General features: G+C 53.8%; 1 protein-coding gene across 1 annotated transcript; it reads right to left on the bottom strand.

The window, feature by feature from the left end:
• Positions 1-2,015: 2,015 nt before the first annotated feature.
• Positions 2,016-12,863, bottom strand: CXCR5 (C-X-C motif chemokine receptor 5). The gene is made up of 2 exons (XM_032356372.1): positions 12,647-12,863; positions 2,016-4,754 (listed from the first exon to the last, which is right to left on the bottom strand). The coding sequence occupies exons 1-2, from the start codon at positions 12,701-12,703 to the stop codon at positions 3,687-3,689; spliced, it is 1,125 nt and encodes a 374-aa protein (XP_032212263.1). The 5' UTR covers positions 12,704-12,863; the 3' UTR covers positions 2,016-3,686.
• Between the last annotated feature and the right edge of the window lie 5,164 nt (positions 12,864-18,027).

The raw sequence follows: 18,027 nt of genomic DNA, 5'->3' as shown, positions 1-18,027 counted from the left end.
GCGGGGTGGGGGGGTCTTGGGTTGGGGTTCCGTTTCGGCCACTGGGACTGCCCCTTCCCCACCCCTCCCCAGTTGAAGGAGCCTTTCTCGTCCCTTATTCTCTGCACCCCTCCCCTTCTTCAGCTGTGCTTTCAGAGTCCTATTATAGAATCCTTGGGGGGAGCAGAGAATCCTGGGTGGGGGGCAGCCAGAGTAGAGGAGAGGTCTCCCCCACTCTGTCTCCTTTCTGTGGCTCATTTCCTAGGCTCTGTGTGCTCCTGGAGCTTCATTCTCTCAGTTTCTCTGCTCCCACCGGTTTTTCCTTCTGTCTCTTCCTGCCTCCTTTCCTCTCCCTGCTGCTGTGGCTGAGCCCCTCTCCCACCCCTCCCTGCAGGCGGCTGGCCCGGTGGGCAGTGCCAGCTGCAGCTGTAAATAGAGCGCTGCGCTTTTGTGCTGGTTTGTGTGTGTGCTGTATTTCTGTGTTTTGATAGAAGTCACAAAAAAGAGAAAAGGTTAAAAGCAACCCTTCCCTCCCCTCCTTCTTCAAATTGTTGCCCCTTTCCATTCCCCTGGACTCAGGACCACGCAGTCCAACACACTCTCCCACTGTTTGCGGGTCTCTGGGTCCATAAGGATACCATTCCGGTCCCTTCCTCAAATGGTGAAACGACAGATACCCCACACCTAAGCTGAGGTCAGACCACCTGGGCTTCCATCTGGAGAGCCCCTTCTGGGCTGAGATCCGCCCTCCACTTCCCACCCCGAGAGTGGCAGCCTGTCTGCTGCTGAATGAATTCAGGAGAACGTGTGCTCAGGCTGGCTTGTTCGCCCGACACAGGAGACCCGGGGCCCTGGCTTCCCAGCTATGGATGTCTGGCGTCCCCTGCTGCTACACCTTAGTCAGAACTTGAAGTCCTTCGTCCCCAGTGTGGGATGAGGGAAAGGAGGAAGAGGTGGAGGCTGTGTGGCTCCTTGCGCAGAGCCAGGGAGGCAAAGCTGGCCCAGATGGCTTTGTGCCTCCTGCAGCAGCCCCCAGCCCAGGGAACCCCCAGGCCCTGATTTTTCTGGGAGCTGCCACCCACTTCTCATCAAAGGTGGAAAGAAAAGGGGTTGGCTGAGTAAATCTGTGTCCCTCCAGCCTCCACCCTTTGAGGAGTGATTAGAGAAAGTGGTGGAGAAGCAGGGGGCGTCCTACCTGCCCACTCACCGGCAAGGTCCCTCTGCCTGGGGTTCCGGGCACTGTGCCGAGGCCCAGGCGCAGCCACTGCCTCCCCCTTGCTCCCCTGCTCTTTCCCAAAACTCCCCACCTGCCTCTGGTCAGAGCTGAAGCCATACAGACTCAGTGTTTTGCCCCCTTGGCCCCAGGAGTAAAACACTTCTCCTTTTCTCACTTCCTTTCCTGCCTTGTGAGGTGGCAGGGCAGTTCCCTGGCCTCCATGCCCTGCCTCCAGGGCCAAGGGCCATTTCTAGACAAGGTGTCTTCTGCCACGGCCCCGTCCCTAGCCTTCCTGATCTGCAGGGTCTGGCCTTGCATTGGCAGCTGTGATACAAAGGGAATTTGCCCCACTTTTCCCAGTCTGGTGCTGTCCTCAGTCCACCGTCAGCCAGGTCAAGCGCTTCCTCTGGGGCTGGCTGGCTGCAGGCTCCTGCCTCCCCCAGCACCTCCCTGGGGCCCCGGGGTCAGGGCCCTGGCACCTGTGTTTGGGGGCCACCTGCCTTCCATCCTGCCAGGCGCTTTGTCCACCCTGCCTCAACCTGGGCCCTGGGCCTGCCAGCTGTGCTCCCCCACCCCCCACCGCCAACCCAAGACTCCCCAAACTGACTCTTAAGTGTTTCCTGCCCAGAGGAGAGGGGTCAGACCGCAAAGGGCCCAGTGTCCTCCCCATTCTCCTCTTGCCCCATCTCCGCCACCAGACTAGCTTTCCAAGGTGAACTCCACAGGCCAGCCTATGTCCCTCCATCCATGGCCATACCCCCAGCCATTTTGTACCATTATATAAATATATATATATAAATATAAATATATAAATACAATATGTGAAGACATCTTCTTGTTTTTATTTTGAAACAATTTTTAGGCTTGTTCCGGGGGTCTCTGTGCTGCCTGTACTGTATTGACCTGTTTTATAGGTGCCTTTTTATTAAAAAGAGAAAATTAAAAATCCAACCTCTTGCCTTCTTTGCTTCCGTGTCTGGCTACTCCCCAAACCCAGCTTACTGTTGGATGCTGGGAGGAAAAAGGGGGACCCTGGGGCTTTCCCAGTGTTCCATGGTGAAGAGAGAGTCTCTCCCTCCTCCCCTGGGTCACAGGTCTGATTTCCAACATGGGGCCCCCCAAGGGGGCTTGGTTGGCTGCCCTGGAGTGGGAGTGGGCCTCCCCCAGATGTGCCCTCAGCAAGGGCAGGGGTCCCCGACATCCCACCCTAGCCAGAGCAGGGGCTGCGGAGGAGGGCGGGAGAGCCCTCCCCGCAGAAGGCGGGCAGGCAGGCACGGAGCGGTTTCCTCTGGTTCCATCTGAGTAGTATCCTCTCAGGGGCAGGGCTCGGCTTCCTGGGGCTTGGGGACTTCCCTGCTTCTCACCCTGCCTGGCCCGAGGGGATGCCTTGTGGCTCTTGCGAGGCCCAGAGAGGTGGCAAACTCTAGGTCTGGCCCGCAGGTAGGGGGCTGGATGAGATGACCCCAGAGGCCCTTTTCAATCTGTCATTCTTCTCCGGGGGTCTGCATTTCTGTTCCGACCCTCCGTGAAGTGCTCCCTCTGTGTGATTGGGACCCCTCTGCTGCCCCAGTTTCTCCTGGTTGTCTGGCCTGTGGAGAGCCGGGGCAGGAAGGAGCAGTCTGCCTCCTTCCTTCTCAGTGGCCAGACCTACCAGGGCTCCAGACCTGACTGCCCCTGGCCCATACTGGGGCCTCTCCACCCTGGGCAGAGAAGACAGCTGGCTTTGGTCTCTACTTGTCCCTCCTTGAGGCTGAGGAAGGAGAATCTTTTCTTTCAACGGCTTTTCTCTGCTGGCTTGGCCTCCGTTCTTCCCTAGGATGCCGGCTGATGTCTGAGGGTGCCTGGAGTCTGCCCTGAGTCTGCAGACCTCCCCGGCCCGGTGCCATGGGGCTGGCCCGGGGCCACTTGGGTCAGAGCCGGGAGCAGCTTCCTGGATTGGGTCAGTCGGCGTTTCCTGCTCGGTCCAGATGCAGGGCTGGTGGCCGGGCAGGGTGTCTGCGTCTGTCAGGGTCCGAGATGGTTAAGGCCACATCCTTTCGCCAGCGGGCCTTCCCTCAGCCTCGCCCTCCATCTCTCCCCTGGTGCTCTGCCTCTAGCTTCTTTCGGCCGGAGGGCTGAGAGGAGAGGCGGGTCGTTGTGGAGACCCCTGGTCCCTACGATGGCGGAGTGCGTTCTGGGAGGCGACTGACCTTCCCAATCGGCAGGGCGGGAGCAAAAGTTGTTTCTTGAGCTTCCAACAGTTAAGATGAAAGAAGGGGAGACCGACCGGCACAGGCTTCCACCGCTCGGCCTCGCGACTGCTTCCGCTCCCTGGACGGCCGCGGGGCCTCGGGCGGAAGGGCGCGCAGGGACGTCCCGGAAGGAGGGCGTGGCTCTAGCTGCCCCGGATGAGGAGAGTGGGGGTCCCATATCCTAGGGTCCCAGCTCCTGCTGGAAGGGGTTCCGGCAACACCGCACCCGCACGGAAGGCAGGCCCGAGGGGGGCCAGGACCTAGAAGGTGGTGAGGGAGGTGGCGTTCTCGGACTCCGAGAGGCTGCTCTTGCGCCACGTGGGGAGCAACTGGCAAAGGGACGCGGGGCCGGCACAGCCCAGCTTGGTCAGAAGGCGCGACAGGTCGCTGCGGAACTTCACGCCCGCGAAAGTGTAGAGCATGGGATTGAGACAGCAGTGGGCCAGGCCCAGGAATTCGCTCATGGTGATGGCCACCGAGAGGTAGCCGTTGAGCTCACAGCTGTAGCCCACGGTCTTCAGCCTCGCCAGGGTGTCCAGGAAGATGACGATGTGGTAGGGTGACCAACAGAGAAAGAAGACGCTCGTCACCAGGATGGCCACCCTGACTGCCTTCTGCCTCTGAGGGCGCCGCTGGGCCTGGCACAGCCTGTGCACCACCCCGACGTAGCACCAGCCCATCACCAGCATGGGCAGCAGGAACCCTCCGACGTGGTAGAGGAAGCGGGAGGTGAACCAGGCGTTGGTTTCAGCCCGGTTCTCCTGGGAGAAGGTACAGCGGGGCAGGGAGTCGTTGTGGTGGGGTTGGCTGACTTTGGCGAAGAGGATCTCCGGCAAGGCGAAGAAGCAGCCCGCTCCCCAGATGGTGGCACAGGTGATGTGGATGGAGAGGAGGCGGCGGTGGCGGTAAGCGTGGACGGCGTGGACGATGGCTAGGTAGCGGTCCACGGCGATGCAGGCCAGGAGCAGGCTGCTGCAGTAGAAGTTGATCTTGTGCAGGGCGATCACAGTCTTGCAGAGGACAGTGCCCAGGCGCCAGCCCACAGAGCCCTCTACCACGGCGAAAGGCAGGATGAAGACCAGTAGGAGGTCGGCCACCGCCAGGTGGAACAGGAAGGTTTCGGTGGAGCTGCGTGTGTGCCGGTGCCGCTCCAGAATCACCAGCACCAGGATGTTGCCCATCATACCCAGGAGGAAGATAAAGCCATAGGCCACCGGCATGAACACAGCCTTGAAGGAGGTCAGGAGGGGCCCCTCGACGGTGGAGCAGAGGTGATTTTCCACTGTGGGACTCTCAGTGCTGTCGCTGTAGTTGCCTAGTTCTCTGTACTGCAGGGGCGGGGAGACAGCAGGGCGGGAGTGAAGGACCCGTCTCTCTCTACCACACAGGGACCTGGACTCCCCTGTGGATTTCTCCTGTTCCCCCCACACCACCCCTTAATGTTGCTTTTGTCCCTGTACTCCCAATATGTCCCACCGACCAATTCCCAATCTCCCCTTGTGTGTCCTTGAACCAATCACTTTGCCTTTTCCGACTTCAGTTTTCCCCTGGGAAAGGGACTAATGCCCTGCAAGGTCCTGACAAAGATGGAAGGAGATACATGGTGTATGTGGTGGGGAGACGCTTCCCTGAAGGGCACCTGTAAGTTACTTTGTGTTTATGTGTCCTCAAATATGGAAGGCTGTGGGCTCCCAGGCTGGAATCTGGGGAATGGACCTGGTTGGGGCAAGGAGCCATCTGGTCCAGTTCTGAACAGAGCAGTGGGCACTGGAGCCTAAAACCCTGCTGAGGGGGTAGCCACTGGGGTAGGCTCCTGGCTTCCTCTTGGGATGTCTCCCTATTCCTGAATATCTTCATTATCACCGAAATGGTAGTATTAGCCACCTGTTTTGTTTAATCTGCGCAACGAGCTCGGGTATGTGATATTCCTATCTTACCCATGTGTCTTACTAACGGTCGGGTGAGAGGTTGGGTGTGTTTGAACCCATGCTGATCCACCTCCAGATCCCATTCTTTGACCCCTACGCAGTTTTGTCTGGGGTTCCCTCAGGGCTACTTTCCGTCACCGGTCACCTCTCTCCTCTGCTTCCCTTTGCCTCAGAAGCAAGTGAGGAAGGGGAGATGCCCACTTTGTCTCCGGAAGCTCCTCCTCCCGAGCCTCCCCCTCCTCCCTCCTCCTCCGCCCCGCCCCTGGCCACCAGTGCTCAGGTTGTTTACCCAGCTAACCGCAAAGGAAGACTGGTATCTGTTTTCATACCTTTCACTCACAGCTGTCCCTCTGCACCTGCTCCTCCTCACTTCCCAGCCCCATTCTACCCCCTCCACCAGACCCCTCCCCATGGTTTCAAAACCAATTATAACCAACTTCTGTGGGTTGAAAAAGATACTTCTATAAATGATGAGCCCAGGGAGGGAGAGGATGGGAAAGAATACTCTGCACAGACCCTCTAGCTGGTCTCACGTTGCCCTTCTTCCAGGAGAGCAAAGGGCTTGCTTTCATTTGAAAACCATGGACTGGCAGAATGAGGTCTGCCTTCCCCTACAGGGGTCTTGAAATGTCTAGGAGATAGCCCCCTGACTTTTCAAAACTCATCTTCTCCTTTATTGCTTTAGGCACTGCGTCCTCCGTGTTCCTCATCCTGCTGGCTGCCTGTACCCAACACCCCAGTGCCCCCCTGTCTCCAAATCTTTGCTCCAACTCTGCCTTGTGCAGAGCACTCCTTTCTCGCCGTGATTGCCTGGCGAATGCCTAGGCTTCCTTCAAGGTCCCGCTCAGTCCCACCTCCCTACCTCCCTCCTAGCTTGGGAGGAGATTCTCTTCTTACGGTCTGTGTCTCCTTGTTTTATTATGGCATTGGGCATTGCCATGTGAGTTTCCTCACTAGATGGCGAGCTCCTGAAGCTGGCCCTCTGTGTCCCCCTGGCAAGGCCATGTGTTTCACACATGACAGACATGCAACAGATGTGTGCTGAAAGGCTCTGAGGGCAGGTTCCCTGAGACAGCCAGGCGCCCTTCTGTTCTGACCCCTTAGGCAAGTCCGTCTCTGGGCCACCATGGAGACTCAGACACTCCCTTTCCCCTTCCTCGGTTCCTGCCTCCTCCCAATGCCCTTGAGAGCCTGGAGCCTGTCTTGGGTTCTCTTGCCACATTGGGAGCTATGTCCGATACTGTCATTGACTACAACCATTTGGCTCATGTTGGAATTCAGCAGGAGGCAAATGGGGAAATAGTGAGATGAGTAGTCTCCATGCAGAGCAAAGCAATTCAGACCCAGGGTTAAGAAATGCGGGGACCTGGGGCTGTCTGTGGAGCTGGACTCTACCTGCCTTTGGGAGGGCTTAGGTACAGTCTGCCTTTCGGGCCCGGAAAGTCCTTTATGAGAGCCAATCAAGTCCTGACCCTCCAAACCATCCAGGCTGATTGGTTTATGCTCATTTAAAGTCAGGACAGTCGGCTATGTCCCCAGGACCCCTGAAGCCCCATCTCCTGAGAACCCAGGTTTAGAAGACCGTTGAGAGGAAACTATCTTTCCCTTCTTACCAAGAGCTATTTGTTTGGCAAAGTGCTCAGGCAGGGAGGACATGGAAGGAACATGGGAGGAAACTGGTTTCAGGGGTGCTGGGAGTTGTTAGTACATCTCAGCAGGAGGTGTCAAACAGACATTTTGGGGGCTTGGGGGTGGAACATGTCAAAGCCACTTCCCATACCTAGGGCATCAGTCACCACCACCCCTTCCCAAACCCGGGAGGGAGGTAGTGAAGCAAGGTTGGCTCTGGTCTGGTGGGAAGTAGAGGGATCATGAATCCTATATGGTGTGGGGAGTGGGGCACAAAAGGGACCCCTCTAAGACGCCTACCCAGAGGGAGCTCGGTGTAGACAATCTGGCCAAGTGTTTACTCATTTCTTGACATCAAAAGCCACAGGAGCACAAGGCCCTCATACACACACACACATGCTCTGATGGCATCCGGTTTAGACACAGCCACGTGCCCAGGTCAGGCCACGACAGCATGTGGCCTAGGCGGGTACCCAGCAGACAAAAGCATGCTTACAAGCCAGGGACTCATACCCCAAAGACGGCAACCCAACACGAGGAGAGGGATGTAGCTGAGCACCGAGCCAGGAATCTAGGTGCAAAATTGCTGTGAGCGCTGGGGATAGGGCAGGAGAAGGAGCTAGCATATTCCAGGTCCCAGTATTGAGGAGGAGAGAGGATGAACGGGGGAGAGGTGGGGGGTACAGGGAGAGCAGTGCCGTAGGCCCCAGCGAACACTTGCTGACCAGATTCTGTTCGAACAGGTGGGACAGGGGCTGACAGGGGCATTCCTCGGGAGTCTGTCCTGGACTGCCTTCTCTCTGAGCCTCTCTTCAGAGCCCAGAGAGGCCCAAAAATGACCAGATGGAATTGGTAAGGAACAACAGAGAGATCCACACCCGCGTTTAAAAGTTCAACCGTCCTGGGGCGCCTGGGTGGCTTAGTGGGTTAAAGCCTCTGCCTTCAGCTTAGGTCATGGTCTCAGGGTCCTGGGATTGAGCCGGGCATCGGACTCTCTGCTTGGCGGGGAGCCTGCTTCCCTTCCTTTCTCTGCCTGCTTGTGGTCTGTCTGTCAAATAAATAAATAAAACCTTCAATTAAAAAAAAAAAAAAAGTTCAACCGTCCGGGGACAAGTTAGGGAAGACCTGGCTTACCGACAGTTGATGAGAAAAAGACCTGAGAATGTGTTGATTGCCAGCTTCAGATGAGTCACAGGGTGACGTGGCTCCCAGAAGGGGTACTGTCACCTTACCCGAGGTGAACAGAAACCTGTAGGTGGGCAGCTGACACCACCCCGGTTTGTTTGGTCTGGACAAGGGTGACCAGTTTGCTGAGGGGTCTGGAAGTCCCCGCCCTGGAAGGAAGTGTTCAGGTCCCAGCACTCGGAGTCTAGGCAGAAGAAGAGCTGCCTTCTTTGAGGACTAGAAGAGCTACCGTGGCCAAGAGGGCAGAATGGGCTTATCGTGGGAAGCTCTAGAGGGCAGACCAGGAGGAATGGGCAGAGGCTGGGGTCGGGGGTGTTCTGTCAAAGGAGAAAGAACCTTCTCCCAGGCAGAACTCTCCAACAGGGGTTTGGGCGGCGCCTGGGAGGACGAGGAATGTCTGAGCTCAGGAGTGTGGGACGGGATTCTTGCCCTGGACAGGAGACTGGGCCTTGCCTTCAAATGCCCCTCACACACAGCTCCCAGACGCTCGGGTCCTCCGGCTGTCATGCTCTGCGCAGGGCTGAGTGGGCTCTCAGCATGACCTTCGTTGAGCTCAGCACCTGCGTGGGAGCTTTGTTTCCCTAGCTCATCTGCCCTAGAGCCAGAGAATGCCCCAGACTGACCTTGCTGCTCAGCCCCCAGGAGAAGGGAGGGCTGCCGAGTGTGGGGCTCATCTAGGCAGAGCCACACCACGGTAGGGGCCTCAGTCATTCTGGCCATGGGAGGCATCTGCACACACATGTGGGTGGTTGTTCTGGCCATAGGGAGCACACGGAGGCTCTATCTCCTTTTAGGTCCCTGTATGGATATCTCCAATCAAGAGTCAGGAGCTGTGCATGAGCCAACCGGGCAGCTCTCCTCCAGCCTTCAGTGACTTTAGGGGGGAGGGCATCTGGGGGATTGAGACTGGGGTCTGTGTCCTAACCCCACTCTTCCTTTTGAGGGTCCACACTCCCAAAAGACCATCCGAGACTCTGGTTTATCACTTGTCACATCACCCCCTTGCTCCCTCTCCCCCTTCAGGAGCAAACTTGCCAGGCCCCTCTTTCCTCTCTGTCTTTGGCCTGATTAGGAACATGGTACTGCTTCGATGTGGTTCTGGGGGAAGACTTTAAGCTATTCCTACCTTTGCACTGAGTCTTCAGTGCAAAGGTTTAAGGGGGTCCTCTCCTGGCATCCCAAAGTCAGTTCACGCTTTGGGGACAGTCACACAGTTTGAGGCGGACATGTATCCTAGGTGTGTAGAGCAAACCCTTGAAGCCATCTCCTGGGTCCGCAGCCCCTTGAAATATTTTGTCCTGTCCTTCCTGAAAGACTTGATTCTCAGCGCCTAATTCATGGCCACTTTTTATGACATTAGCCAGAGGGATGGGACCTGTGTCCTTAAGAAAAGCAAGAATTCCTGAGGGACACTGTGGTCTGAATGCCTGAGCCCAGATTCACCTCAACACTGACCTCTCCCCAGGCTGGCCCTGGGTCTCTCCCTCATCCCTCACCCCTCAGGCAACCCCCCACCCCCATGTTGGGGCCTCCTCCCCTGGGATTCCTCTGGGACTTTTGACCTATTTTGAGGGAGTGCTCCTTCCCTCCCCCAGGCATAGCCCAGAAAGAGCGTGGTTTTGGTTTCTCTTTCTTACACCTCTTGATTAAATGAGATGGTACATGTGGACAGGCTTTGTAGCCCATGATGCTCTGATCACAGTGAAATGGTTTTGGAGGATCATCACTGAGGAGTTAGGGGGAGGCAGGCCCTGGGACGGGACCAGATTAGCCCTCCTCTCTAGCAGCTTCCTCACCTGGCTTGTGTATGGGGTAGGGCTGGAGGTGCAGTTTCTGCCCAACCCCCATAGGTACCCCAGTCCAGGCCCCCCTACTGTCAAGAGGAGGTCTGCACTCCGCGATCAAGTTTCCTGCAGACAGAGACTTCTCTTGGTCTGCCTAGATCTGCCTTCCTAGCAGAATGGGTCCCTGGTATGCCCACCCCAGGGACCTGGCTCCTTATTCCTTGTGCTCAGCCATCTAGATTTCTTGTTTGGGTCTTCCATTCATGGGAACAGCTTATCTTTGAAAAATGGACATTTTAACTGGCTAGAGTTGATCTTAGAATTCAGGGGGTAGAAGGGAAGACAGGATGACCAACACTTGGCAATGGCCAAGGGCCCTCAGTTTTTAACCTAATGTTAGAGTATAGAACCCTGTCTTCTAGGAAAGTGAACCAATACTTGGTTTGGACGAGGACAGGAAAGGGAATTGGAAGTAAAGAGCACAGAAGCGAGACTAACTTCAGAGAGAAACGACAGGCAAGGACTTCTGATACATCACAGGCCAATAAATACATATTGAGAAGCTACTATGGGCTAGACCGTTCTGCTGCTCTCTGCCATCCCGGGGCCTCTGTGCCACGAGACACTGTCAGGCGTTATAAAAACTGCGTGGAGCTGCAGTGAGGGGGTGGGGTGGGGTGGAGGGAGAGGGTCTGTGCTCCTGAGGGGAAGCAGCCCAGAGAGGGATTGTGTCCAGGGAGTAAGGGAGGGCAGAATGAGGCCCCGAGAGCTGGTGGAAGAACTCCAGAGCCTGGATCGTCCCAGGACTCCTGGGCTCCTGACTAGACTCTGATCAAGGGAGGTTGGGCGTGCTGGGATGCCTGGCCCAAGGCCACTCAGGTGGGTTGCGACACTCAGCAAGTAGCCAGGTCTGTCTCCCTGGGCTGTCAGTTTTCTTTCTTATATGGGACATGCCCCATTGTCCCCTGCCCCTGCCACCACCTGTCCCTAGTAGGTCACGCAGTGGAGTGAGGCATGCAGTAAGGGGAAACTCTTGAGGTTTCTCAGAAGCCCAGACCGGGCAGGTCTGGGTTGGTTATGATGTTATCCAACTGGGTCATGGCTCGTGGTCAGCTCAAAGCTGTGGGCAAAGGAAAACACCCACTAACCTAATCAGGGGAGGCCAGGGCCAGGACAGGGAGCCAGGCTGGGAGGGAGGTGCCTTGTCAGGGTGGTGCAGTTTAAGTCTGGTCTAGGGTATTGCCCAGACTCAGTGATGACTCTCAGGGTCAACTTCATGGGCATGTGATCCTACACTTAGAAGAGTTCCATGCTTGGTTTAGTGCTCTGCTGTTGCTATCTTGAAATTCTTAATAATTTTTGAATGAGGGGCCCTGCATTTTCATTTTGCGTTGGGTCCCACAAGTGAGGCAGCAGGTCTGATTAGACTCATGGTTCTGGCTCTGCTCTCATCTGGGGATTGGATCTGAGAGGCTGGACTTCTCCGCACTTTCTCCCCTTGTTCTACTTAAGAGTTCTAAGCTCTGGGATCTGGGCAGGTGAGAGGCAGACTTTTCCAAGCAAGTCTGGGAACATGGTGGGTAGAGTTCTAGTGGAGACTCTAGCCAGGGGAACTAGAGGGTGTTGTAGAATATCTCAGGGTGAGTGTAGGGTCAGGGTATAGGAGAAAGGGTTTATGATCCAGCCCAGAGCACAGCTCAGAGAAGTCCTTTCCTCTGAAGTGCCATTGGCCATGGGGGAAAAGGAGGAAGGGAGGAAAGAAGTTCCCAAAAGATCTCATAAACAGCCCCGACCTGCCTGTACACCAGAGCCCCAGGGCCTCCGATGAGCTGTTCCCTATACATATCCTTTGAGAGCCCGGTCGACGGAACCACTCTGGTTCACAGGAGGGACTTGGGTGGGTGGCCGAGTGTGACATAGGGGACCGCGTTTTCTTAGCCCATCCAAGAATACCTCATCTCTAGAGATTCCAGTTTTTTTGAGGGGGCTTACAACATGCTCTTTAAAACATTTCTAGGATTAGCACAAGCGTTCTCCCACCAACTTGGCATCCCTTTGCCCCTGGACTCTGACCCATTGTGTGGTCAGAGGTCCTTGCTGACCACCTGGTCTCACACTTCCTTGGTTCAGCACATCATTATTATCTAAAGCTTCCAGTGAGTGGATTTTTTTTTTCTTCTGCGGATAGACTGTAAGCTATTTAAGGATGAGGACCAAATCCTCAACTTCTCCATCCAACACAGAATGTAGAACCCTAATGATAGGATCACAGGGCAGGAGATGAATAAATATACTGGCGCAATGCCAGGTTCCCGAGAGTAAGAAAACCTCCCAAGTACTTTCCCATCTGGGCCCTTATTCTACCCCCGAGAGATAAGGAGAGAATCTTCTTTTGAACAATGGAGAGGCAAAGTGACTTGTTCCAGGTCACACAGCATGTCAGGGAGGACGCAGACACCAGAACCCATACTTCCAGTCCCCCGAAAGAATGTCTATTTCAAGCAACAGCTCTACGGATCAGCGTCTTCCAGGGAATGGGAAAATACAGTCGTGAAGGCAAGAACCATGGGGCCTGCCTCGATTCTGCCAACCCACAGCGGGAGGGGACTCCACAGCTAGCCCCACTTTCCCGGTCCCAGGCACAAAATATCTAGAATTCCAGGGAGGGCCTGGGCAACCAGCTGTCCTACTCACCACGTCCTCCAGGTTGTAGTTCATAAGGTCCATGTCCAGGGTTAGGGGGTAGTTCATGTTTGTAGCCGTATGTCAACCAGGCTGGTCACTGACTGATGCTTAGAGGCTCTCTGGTGCCTATAGAGAGGTGGCAGCCGTCAGCTGCAAATTTAAACAAATGAGCAGCGCACTGTCTCCTCAGGCTGCGTAGGACCCGCTGTCTGCCTCACATCTCATCACTTTTTTTTCCACTGGGTCTTTTCTGTTGTGTGTGTATGTGTGTTTTTTTTTTTAAAAAAAGGGAAAATCCCCAGAACATCAGTGCTAGTCAAGCATTTCAGCCTCTTTCCTGGCAATGGTTGTCTCAATGGGGCTTGTGACTGTTATGAAGGCCGGCCCTGGCTTCTCGTCCCCATTCCTCCCCATAAGGGAGTTGTACCTTGTAATGAAAACCACCTCACCAGTCCGTGGGGCAACAAGGGGAACTCCACATAGAAAGGGAACAGAAGGACAGCCTTCCAGGATCTCTTCTCCAAGCCACCTTCAAATCTTCACCTTTCTTGCCACTTGGGAGACCGATCATCCAGTTCCCCCCCCAAGGTGAAAGTCCCATATCCTGGGAAACCCCTCACTCCCAGGCAAATGGGGACACTTGGTCACCCTACTTGCTACCATCCTTTTGCCCAGGCAGGGGCAAAACCCCTTCCCTTTCCAGCTCAAGTTCAGGAGAGAAAGGTTAGAAATTTTCAAAGGGAACAACACTAAAACATTACTGGAAGTCAAAAATGAAATCACCCAAATTACCAGCAGAAAATGTAAGTAGTCATAGAGTCATCTTCTGACTCAAAAAGAATGATGTTCTAGCTGCATATGAACTTGGTTGGCACCTGATTATTAACCTCAGAGACTACCCAGCTGGAGTAGATTCTTACACAGGAGGACCCCGAGGTTAAGAATGGGAGAGGAAGAGTCTCGGGGCCCATAGCTAACCAGTGGCAGAGCTGGACCTTGAAGCCAGCTTTCCTGACCGCATGTTCAGTGTTTTCTCTACACCAGCTGCTGCTCCCACGGGCTCATGCAACCCTCTCCTTTCTCTCAACTCTGTTCTGTCTGGGGACCCCTTCCTTTAAGAAGCCCCTTTATAGGCACTGATCAGTATCCCGTCCATGTCTCCTCTTTGTGCCTTTTCTTCCAGGAGAGGACATTGCCTCTTTTGAGCCCCAATAATGTAAAAATAATGACAACAACCAGGGGCACTCACAAGGTACATGCGACTTCTTGGCTCTTGTCATCGTCTTCCCTTCCAGCCAAATTACCATTTGCTGGGATTCTGCCCTTTCGAATGTCTTCATCTTTTCCTCCATATTCATCCCCTGTCTTTCTTTCCTATACACCTTGCTTATAAGCACCACTGCACCCCAACAGATACAACTTTCTTGGGTTTCAACAATTTGAGGAGTTCTTGGCCTCTGTGCTGTTGGGGCCCATCTTTCCCCTCTTCATTCACTTACTGGCTTCAGCAATGGCTTTCGAGGAGGAAGAACCCCAGGACAAGGGGTAGGAGTTCTCTTCCATACTTCCAGCCCCGAAACGTTCAGGAGGAAGCTGCTCCGATGTTTCCTGTGTCCCATGCTTGCTAAGCCCATTCTTCCAGCCCCATGCCGAAACACCCCTGCCCCTCCAAACCACTGATATATTCAAATTCATTTTTGCTGCTCTAAGTACATGGATTAGGAAGGAATATAGGAGCACCTGGGGGCTCAGTTGGTTAAGCATTCGACTCTTGATTTCAGCTTAAGTAATGATCTCAGGGTTGTAAGATTGAGCCCTCTTCCACTGAACTCTGTGCTGGGCATGGATCATGCTTAAGATTCTCTCTCCCTCTGCCCATCCCTCCCCCAAGGAAGGAGTATAGTATACAGAATCACATAGGAATTAGAAGGGAATTTGGAAGATACACCAGTCCCTCCTCCTTCCCCCTCCTTTGCCCCCAACAAATGCAAGATTCTTGTCATTACATCCTCATCAGAGGGCCAGCTGGAATTGGACAAACATCACCAGGGGTAAGAAACTTGTTCCTTTCAAAAGATTGTGTTTAAGGCAGGATGATTTAATCATCCTCATGCTGAGTCAAAGCGTGTCTCCCTGTAACTCATCCCAGAGGTCCTGGCACTGCCTTCTGTCCGGATTGTCTAATAAACACCTTCTGAAGACAGACCACCTCCCCATTAGTCTTCTCCTCTTAGAAACATACATTCTGGGTGCCTTCAGTCCTTCTTCAAAGGACGTGATTTCTGGGTCCCTTATCAGCCTCTGGGTGATTTCTGGTTAATGGTCCACGTATTATCTGACTAGGACTTTCTATATCTTTCTATAAAGATAAGAATTTCCTTGTTCAAGACTCTGTACATACATAACTATAATTAAAATGGCCTTACCTGGGGCTCCTGGGTGGCTCAGTGGGTTAAGCCTCTGCCTTCGGCTCAGGTCATGATCTCGGGGTCCTGGGATTAAGCCCCACATTGGGCTCTCTGCTCAGTGGGCAGCCTGCTTCCCCCTCTCTCTGCCTGCCTCTCTGCCTACTTGTGATCTTGCTCTCTCTGTGTCAAATAAATTAAAAAAAATTTTTTTTAAATGGTCTTACCTGTGGGCTCCCACTCCCCTCAACAACATGCCTCAGAAACTTCCTTCTGAAGGTCGAAGGCATCATCTCAACCTACAAAGGGAACTTCTGCAGTCCTGGTTCAGTCAGCCCTGCTGTGCTGATGACTTAGATAAGTGTGTCATTCTTCAGTCTGTCCCGGCCCTGATGGGAAATATTGGCGGGACAATGCAAAACACAGAGCTCTGCTTCTTGTCATTAGAGACCTACTGCTCTCAAAGGCCAGGAAGACTTCATGGGAGAAGCAGGACATGAGCTGAACATTGATGTACCTGGAGGGGAAGGTGCATGGTTAGCATGGTTAGTGGGAGATACTGAGGATTGCATGAAAAAATACAGGGAAAGAATTACCCAAGATTCAGGGTGTGATGATGGTAGTGATGGTGATGATGGTGTCGTAGCAGGAGGAGGCAGGACGAGGTTGCAGTGTGCGCTGGAGAAGATGGGAATTGCTTGCCCTTCTCTCACAGCTGCCCATTTCCCTTGATGCATTGTGGGCCCAGAAGAGGAGTCTGGGAGGAGGCTCAGAACGACCTCTTCGTTGTGGCAGCAGGCTAAGGCAGGGAGATATCTATGAGCTTCTCAATGGCCAACCTGGGTTTTATGGAGCAGAGGAACCTGTGACTGTCTGGGTCCTTGAGTTCCTCATGCTTCTTGCACCGTGGACCCATTCAGACGTTCCTTCCCATCTCTCCAGATGCTGGGACATACTGTAGGTCCCCAGGGCCCACTTGTCCCAGCCACTGACCTCGATGGTTTGCCTTAAATGGATAAATACCGCCTGATCATGAATTCTGATGTCTTAGCAGGTTCAGAGAGTAACTGCCTCTGGTAGAAAAGATGATCCTGTGACTTTCAAACCCATAAAACCAGACCACCCCCCAACCCCAGCAGAGAGAGCAATCACTAGGCTATAATTCCTTGACTGTGAGGATGAGATAGCAGGAGTTCCACCTGTTTGTGATAATCACATGGTTTTGGGGGGTGGGGGGAAGAGCTTCCAGATCGTGCAGCCCAAATTTTATTTCAATGTGCCACTTGTTTATATTTCTACTGCGTGGTTTTCCAATCCCCACACCACAGGCAGCCTACCCGAGGCTGAATTGTTTTCCAGGCTTCTCATCAAAATGACTGCTGGTGGTTCTGCCACGAGTGGGCTTGTGTCTGCCTTCGGGAGTAACTGCTTCCCATCAATTAGCTCAGGTGAATTTTCTCAGTAATTTTACTTCATAGTTCACGGATTAGATTAAATTTCTATTTATTCCAGAGACCAGATATAATCGCTTGTTTTGGAGTTCATTTCCCACATCCCACAGAAAAATTAAGCTGTTCTGCAGAATGTTGGGTGAAGGGAATGGATCGGGGTTTTCCCTCTGTTCTTCCACTAACCTGAGACACTGTCTTCCCATCTGGGCAGAGATCTTGTGTCTGCTTTCTCTGAGTTTTTCCCAACTGTTCAGAGCAGAGCTCTGTAGGTCCCCACCTAGTGAGTGGGCCTGCGGGAGTATTAGACATCTCTCTAGGCACCAAAGGAGAACAACAATGGCTTTCGGATAGTATTTACCGATGTACAAAGCTCTACAATTTTGGCATTTAATTTTACTTCGTATTTAACTTGATTTCACAGTTAATCCTATTTGATCCTCAAAACACCTTGTGTGGGAGATATCAGTATCATCCCTGACTTTGTTTTGGGGCACGGGTGGGGGAATGAAGAAACAGGGGCTCAGTTCTTTGCTCAGGATTACAGGGAGAGTAATTGACAAGAGTGAGAGTCGGAAGGCAGGTCCCGTGGACAGCAAACCTGAGGCTCTCTCCACCCGACCACACTACCTTCTCTCCGGGATTGTTTTTGCAAAGGACCAGCACTTAATCTGGTTATCCGAGGGGAAAACTGCCTCCGCCCTTCATGGTCCGCTCAGCGGTTTACTCACTACGTGCCATGAAGTGTGTGAAATCCACACACATTATTTCCTTCCTTCCTCTGAAGTCTTGTAAGTGTTAGGTATTTTTATCACATTATCACACATGTGGAAACTGAGCTTCAGGTGGTAGTAGGAAGTAGTTGTGAGTGTTAACAGCTCACTCAGGCACGGGGACCCAGAAGCACAATACAAATCAACACAGGAAGTGGGGTGGTGAAGGTTCTCAGTGCGGGGAACTAGCACCCACGTACAGCTCCTCTCTCATTAGGTAATAGGTGGGAGACCTACAGGGAGAGAATGGGCTGCAGGTGCTTGGAGGCACATCAAGGTCAGCTCAAGGTTACAGGGGCCCTGAGTGCCCTTGGGAACAGGTTCCCAGGGGTGGGCTGTGTGGCCAGGGTGCTCAATCAGGTGTTTACATACTGAGTGGGAGCTGAACCTCCAGCAGAGGGGGGATGTGAAGATCAAGGGTGACAGGATTCGGGCTCCATCCTGGGAGCACGTTGTGTAACGGAGGAGGCTAGAACAGATACGTGTGTGCAATCTTGCACACTCATAGGCACACGCACCTTGAGGATGCTTTCAAAGCGACATATGTGAACGTACTGTATGTTCACATATATGAATGTACGCGACATATGTGAACGTACTGTGCGGGCTGAGTGCAGCAGTGTGGAAGGCACCAGAGTAAGGAGAAACCCCGCGTTCCCTCACACACGCGTGCAGGGCACGAAGGTGCTGCAGGAACTGTGGAAGAACGCTGGATTTACACCAGGAGGCCCACATCAGAGACCTGGAGCTTCTGTTTTCCACCA

The sequence above is a fragment of the Mustela erminea genome, chromosome 9 (genome assembly GCF_009829155.1).
Source record: "Mustela erminea isolate mMusErm1 chromosome 9, mMusErm1.Pri, whole genome shotgun sequence".
Classification (NCBI taxonomy): domain Eukaryota; kingdom Metazoa; phylum Chordata; class Mammalia; order Carnivora; family Mustelidae; genus Mustela; species Mustela erminea.
The sequence above is the reverse complement of the archived record's forward strand: the minus strand, read 5'-3'. Positions and strand labels throughout refer to the sequence as shown.